General features: G+C 32.0%; 1 protein-coding gene across 1 annotated transcript; it reads right to left on the bottom strand.

The window, feature by feature from the left end:
• Positions 1–2,010: 2,010 nt before the first annotated feature.
• Positions 2,011–5,689, bottom strand: LOC139856134 (branched-chain-amino-acid aminotransferase 5, chloroplastic-like). The gene is made up of 10 exons (XM_071845367.1): positions 5,532–5,689; positions 5,184–5,266; positions 4,900–5,074; positions 3,667–3,843; positions 3,446–3,577; positions 3,201–3,299; positions 2,985–3,101; positions 2,733–2,828; positions 2,371–2,483; positions 2,011–2,234 (listed from the first exon to the last, which is right to left on the bottom strand). Exons 1-10 carry the CDS (start codon positions 5,661–5,663, stop codon positions 2,117–2,119), a joined length of 1,242 nt encoding a protein of 413 aa, XP_071701468.1. The 5' UTR covers positions 5,664–5,689; the 3' UTR covers positions 2,011–2,116.
• Between the last annotated feature and the right edge of the window lie 1,446 nt (positions 5,690–7,135).

Here is a 7,135-nt window from a genome sequence, read left to right as displayed (position 1 = left end):
TATCTCTCTCTCTCTCTCAAAAATCGACTACCCCTAAATCGTAAGCACCGCTGATTATGGTCAGCCACAGTGAAGCGCCCCGTCCTAATCCATCTGGACGAAGTCCATATCAATTACAAACGATTCACAAAAGTTGATTACATCGCGAGGTATTTGACCTATATATGATACATTTTACAAACATTGCATTCGTTTTTAAAAGATAAACTTTCTTTACATTGAAAATTGACATTCATGCATACCATTTCATAATATCCACTATCCAACTATAATTGACTTAATAATAATCTTGATGAAATCAATGACTCGAATGCAACGTCTTTCGAAATATGTCATCAATGACTCCAAGTAATATCTTTAAAATGAGCAAATGCACAGCGAAAGATTTCTTTAACACCTGAGAATAAACATGCTTTAAAGTGTCAATCAAAAGGTTGGTGAGTTCATTAGTTTATCATAAACGATCATTTTCATCATTTTAATAGACCCGTTCTCATTTAATCCCAAAAAATAAAAAATCAAGTCAAGTTTAGCAAAGGGGGATATTACTTCAAAATCTGTTAGTCAAATGTTCGAGCACGATTGCATCCTCAACTTCACATGACTTAGATGGTAAACTCCAACCTGAAAAACGTCCATAACATAACCTTTTTGAATATTCCGTAAATAACAAAGAAAGCATATAAAGATGCATAACAAAACATAAAAAAACAGGACCATTTATATTATTAGCTCGTTAGGTCTCACCAAAACTCTCAATCTTTTCCTGCCCATGAAGCCAGACGATAAATTGAACATGAAACATAATGCCTGAATATGAAATAGTGATAAAGTTATTTAAATCAAAATTGAATGAAAAACATTACTAATCATTCCGATCTTGAAGATGAAATAATCGTATACAAAATAAAATATAGAAAATCACCAAATACAAAATTAAGAAAATATTAGTTAAATAACAATTGTAATGCTTACAAAGATTTAAAATATCCATCTGAATTTAGCAAAGTAGCGGAACCCTAATGATGTAAAATCGCAGATGTAGATGAAGGCGGTTGTGTTTTGTATGATGAAGATGAAGGTGGTTGTGTTTTGTATGATGAAGATGATGATGAATAGTTTGTTTATGAATGAATCTGAAACCCTAATTGTTAGCAGACAGCCTAATTGTTAAGTAATTAGCAAAGTGGCGGAACCCTAAATTGTGTGGGTTTGTATATTGTATTTGTTAAAACTTAAAAGACGCCTAATTAGGGATTGTAACAGAGACACGTGTTTTTTTAGTAATTAACTTAATAAATCTTGATTAAGTGTGAAATTTACAAGTGGAAAATAAAGCCTTAAAAAATGGACAGCGTGACACGTCAGCAGAGACCTTCACGCTTTGTAAGAGGTAGAGAAGAGAAGATATATATATATATATATATATATATATATATATATATATATATATATATATATATATATATATTTTTTTTTTTTTTTTTTTTTTTTTTTTTTTTTTTTTTTGCATGTGTATCAAAGAATGATGGCGAGCCATATTGGTATTATGAATACCTAGTTCGCAAATCACCTACAAAACCGTATGTTTCCTTGACCTATCTGATAGATTATATAATTAGTTTAATTTTTGGTTTCATGCATTTGACCCATTAGAAAGAGAATACATCAAATCAGTGATTTATATGTATATTGGTTCAATTTTCTACCACTATTGAAGATATGCTAAAGGATGTTCAATAATTGTTATACGTGTAGTGTAGGTGCAAGATTCAAACATCTTTCGAAACAATTACGCTGTAAGCAGCGGAATTTGAATCTGAATATATTTCATCAGTTGTTGTATGATAATGATCATTATGTGATAGAATGCATTCGGGGTCACATTCAATCAACTTGACCCATTTCACTTCCAAATAAGACCCAAAGTGATTGCGACGAAATTCTATATCATGGTGTTTATATATAATATTGACACACGCAAATGGAACATTACGAGCTAGCTCTTGGAAGAAAAGATAGTCAGGATTATTGGTAAAACTAGTATTGAGTAAGCTTCATACTACACCCGATAAATTACAACCGATGAAATACACAACAAGAAAAAACAACAGGGCTACTTTAGTTCAACAGTCCAGCCCATTTTGTCCTCGGCGAGACCCATCTGTAGACTGGTCAACCCAGTATATAGTTGTCGGGACACGAGTCCTACACCATCATTTCCATACGTCACTCTGCACAAACAAATAAACCACAACAAATAACAAAAAAAATCAATAATTAATAAAGCCTACACAAATTACCTCTATACAAAACTTTTAGTAAATTGTTATCAAAATAATCAAAGATAATATGAATGAAAGGCTTTACCTTTTGCCTTGATAAGTTATGCTACCCACAGGGGATACAACCACTGCAGTCCCAGTACAGAAAACTTCATCGGCATCAAGCAACTCGTCCACTGTTACTGGTTTTTCAAAAACCTGTATATCGGGAAACAACTCTTGAGGGAACTGTACAAAGAAATGCCCGTTTTGAACCCAACTCGTTTTGACACATTACCCATCACACCCATTTTGCCACTTTTACAAATAATCGACTGCATAGATGTTGCCATTAATTTTCTATTACTAAGGGTGTTTTAGGAACTTGTTAAACCAAACATTGCACAGGGACGGTTTTCTAGAGTGAGGAAAAAAAAAAAAAAAAACTTGGAGCAAGCAATCAAGTACCTGGAATCCTTGATCACAAGCCACATCAATGATACTCTTTCGTGTGATCCCCGGTAGGATCGTCCCTTTTATGTCAGGAGTGGATATAGTTTTGCCCTAATATCACATTTTAGTAACATAATATTATTAATATGATACTTATCAAATCAACACATAATAATAATGGAGACCGTGAAGATAACAAAACGAGGTCAATCAAAAACAGATACCAAAAACTAAATAAAAGCAAATAACATGAAATTTTGGGTATACCTTTACAACAAATATATTGCAAGACGAAACCTCTTCCAAGTACTTCTTATGCACACTGTCAAGATACAAAACATCAGAATAACCTTTAGCTTTTGCCGCACCTTGTGCCTTCAGGACCTACAAAATTTATGAATATACATATACATCATACATTATTCAAAATCAAAACATTAATTAGCAAAATTTTTATCTATGCATATATATACATATACTTACCGCAGCATAGTTTCCTATCGTTTTTACTCCTCCAGTACCTCCAGGGGTTGCTCGATGCATTTCGGTCTCTACTAACAAATTTATTGGTGACAAACCTTCCTGGGATTATTTAAAAAAAGAAAAGAAAAAAAAAAGGACATGAAGAACATTCACAATTTTAAAGAAACTCAGATACAAATAATGCATATTTTAAGGAAATTTATAAATTTAAATTACATTCTTATAAGGAACTTAAAAAAACATACCTTGAAATAGTTACCAACAGGAGAAACGTAAATCAGAAAAGTATATTCTGGTGCTGGTGCAAGACCAAGTACACTTCCACTTCCCATAAGTAGTGGTCTTATATACAATGAGCCTTTTCCGGGTGGAGGTATCTAAAATAAGGCCAAAAAAGTAAATATATTTATTGAGTATTTTATTTTATGTAATTTATTAGACACAAAAATATATATTTATGTATTACCCATCTTTTATTTGCCAATACAGTGGCCTTAACAGCTTGCAGAAACTGGTCAACCGAAGGAGAAGGCATACACATACGTTCTGCTCCCGATATCATCCGCAAAGCATTTTCCGCAGGACGAAACAGTAAAATACTACCATCATCCTTTTGATATGCTTTTAGACCTTCGAACAATCCCTTTACAATTACAGAATAGTAGACTCATTATATTGGTTATACCAGTAGTATATAAAAGAAATAAATACGAAACCACAACACGTAGTCTCTCCATTGTCCATCTGGCATAGAAAGTCAAAACGTATAATCTTAATTCGAAAAACCATCTACAAAAATGATGACGAAACTGTAATCGGTTGACTGATTACAAATCTAAAGTTGCGTCCCCTTGAACCAAAGATAAGGTAAATTATATAATATTTAGCATTATTCTTCAACTTGAAAGATAGCAGGAACAAGATATACACTTTTACACTGTTTGACAATATATAAAAGACAATACATATTGACTTAATAGCCCGCTAATGAGAGCGTCCACCAATTTAAATATAACTTTTAATTGATGATAATTTAAGATATAGATACAAATACAAGGAAATAATTTCCTACAAATATCTTACGGAACATAATAAAGTTTAGTCATAATAATAACTTACTGTATGTAGTAATGTAACCACCATTCATAAACATTCTAAATGTTTCTTTCCGCATCCATTACATACATTATAAAGGAGTGAACATTGATGTAAAATCTCTTCTTTCACATAGTAAAAGAACGGTGCAAATCTCGCTACTCGGGGAATACATGGTCGGAATTTTTAGGGAGTACTCGGCAACTCGGGTAGTACTCGGATTCACATGTTGACCAAGTTTGACTTTGACCGATTTTGACCTAATTTTAACCTAATTTTAACCTATTATTGAGTAATCCCCAAGTTTTGACCAATTTTCTGAGTAATCCGAGGTTTTGGCCGTGTTTGACCAAGTTTCGGAGTTTTGGCCGAGCTTTAACCTAGTTTGATCAAGTTTGACCGAGTTTGGTTACTCGGCTTTCTAAGAACAGACTACTCGATTACTCAGCGAGTAATTCTGAGTTCTGAAAAATTGAGTAAAAGGACTTTCTTGTGCTAATAGTATACAACTTTAGCTTGTACACATAAAAAACAGTATATGCGTGTTTTTTAATTTAAATTCGGCTCGGAAGTATAAGGCAGATACAGAGTGTTAAGAACTAACTTGACCGTAATTTAGAACACCGGCAGAGGGACTGATTTCAATGTTCCCAAAAGGAACTAATTCCCCTTTTGAAAAACCTTCACCTAAAGAGCATTTCATGATGTACATATAATCCGTATTCACGAGACCGAATCCGAGATTGTCCCAATCAAGGTCAATTGTCTCAGTTGATACACTGCAAAAATAATTATAATTAAAATAAAAATTATTACTTCGCATCATAAATACTACTCAAAAAATAAATTGTATTTTGAAAAAATAATAATAATTAAATTCAAAATTACCTGATTGGAGAATCCACTCTAACAGCTTGTGCGTGTCTAATACCATTAGTATTTAACAAATTAAAACGCAATTGATTTCGAATCTGCAGCCAGAATTCAAAAATTAACAAACAAAAGTCAGATAGAATAGGTTAGTTTCATCACATTTATGAATATAGATGTATAGATATAGATATATGTGCATGTTTGTGTATGTGTGCCGTGTGTTGTTCATACTACAGATACATAAAAAGATATTCAGAAAGAAAAAATTAATACATGAAATAAACTGATAAATCGACAGGAATTATGATAAATGTGGTAAATAATAAAATTAAAATGTAAAAGATAAAAGAAATAGAGAAATACTTTGTTGTTGTGAGGGATAAAGGAGAAAGGAGTTGAGATGGATGTCGTTGACCGGGAGAGAAGACCACCGTTGGTGGGGTGACTACGGCCGGCGAACGTGGCGGCGTTTGAGAGCACGGCGGCGGTCTCCATGATGTATGTGTATAGTGTCCAATGTGTAATTGAGTGTGTGACTACGGAGTACTTTTTTTTTTTTTTTACTCGTGAACTGGCTGCCCGATAAATAAATCGAGACAATTTGTAGTATATAATTAATTAATGTGAAGTGATTCGTACACCACCTATTTTTAGCCGTACACCACCAAACGTATTTTACATAGTTGTACCGTACAACACTCTAAAGCATTGATAGTGTATGATTAAAAATATGTGATGCACGAATCATCACCCATAATTAATATAATATAATTAATTAATTATTAATAATTAATAATTAATAATTAATTTAATAAGAACATAACAATAAAATAAAAATAATAATAATACCGAGGAAGTGATCCCACCTGGTGAGGGAGATTTTTTTAGGATTTTTTCAAGACTTGGTGGTCAATGAGTAATTCCACCTAATGAGAGCGTTCGTATTAGTAGTAACCCGTCGAATGTTATTACATATAAATTTTCACCTCAAAGCAGTAAAAGAGTTCACATTGATAAGACGGAGGGAATAATCCTACGTTCGGACAAAAGAAATGGCAAAGACCCCTCTTAGTTGTGTTCAGTTTTTTTATCTCTTATGTTATTAGTTTATTGTGTTTCACTTATTGGGTTGTGTTATAGGGTATACTCGTCGTTAATTTGGTTGTGGTTGTTTATTAGTTTATTTGTGGTTGCTCATTGTACGACCGTTCTCGTTTTGACTCAGTTTCAGTTAGCTAGGTTTTAGGTCGTTCTAGGTTGTTTACTTTTTTCGAGCCTTAACAGTCGTCGGGTCGTTGTATCAGTTTATAAAATCCTTCATTTATTGATGAAGTTCTAATTTTAATAGTATTTGTTATTTTGGGCAAAAAAAATAACAACGACAACAACAACAACAACAACAACAATAACAATAATAATAATAATAATAATAATAATAATAATAATAATAATAATAATAATAATAATAATAATAATAATTATTATTATTATTATTATTATTATTATTATTATTATTATTATTATTATAATATTCGCTCGGGGCAAGAAAAATACTCACCTAATATAAATAATGGGGTGTAGAAAAGATCATTAAAGTTCTAATTTTTCTATTTTTATTATTGAAAATTTAACATCAGATATAGTAATTAAATTATTAGTTAATCTTTATAACAACAACATTAAATGAATGACAAATTAAACAATTCGTTAATATATCTTAAATCTTAAAAGAAACATTTTTTACGGAAAAGGAGAGTAATATTTCACGGATTTATAATAATAAATTATACTTTAAAATGAGACCCAGGTTCCTATGAAGCTGAAGACTCGGGTTCGAATCTTAGTAACGCTCAAAAATAAATTAAAAATAAGTTATTGACCGAAGGGGGCGTTAATGTGCGCAATTCATCCGGTTACGGGTCTCGTCGCTCATAGGACTCGTCACCCAGAGGCGATCTTCTTTTTCA

The sequence above is a fragment of the Rutidosis leptorrhynchoides genome, chromosome 6 (genome assembly GCF_046630445.1).
Source record: "Rutidosis leptorrhynchoides isolate AG116_Rl617_1_P2 chromosome 6, CSIRO_AGI_Rlap_v1, whole genome shotgun sequence".
Classification (NCBI taxonomy): Eukaryota; Viridiplantae; Streptophyta; class Magnoliopsida; order Asterales; family Asteraceae; genus Rutidosis; species Rutidosis leptorrhynchoides.
This window is presented reverse-complemented; position numbering and strand designations above follow the sequence as displayed.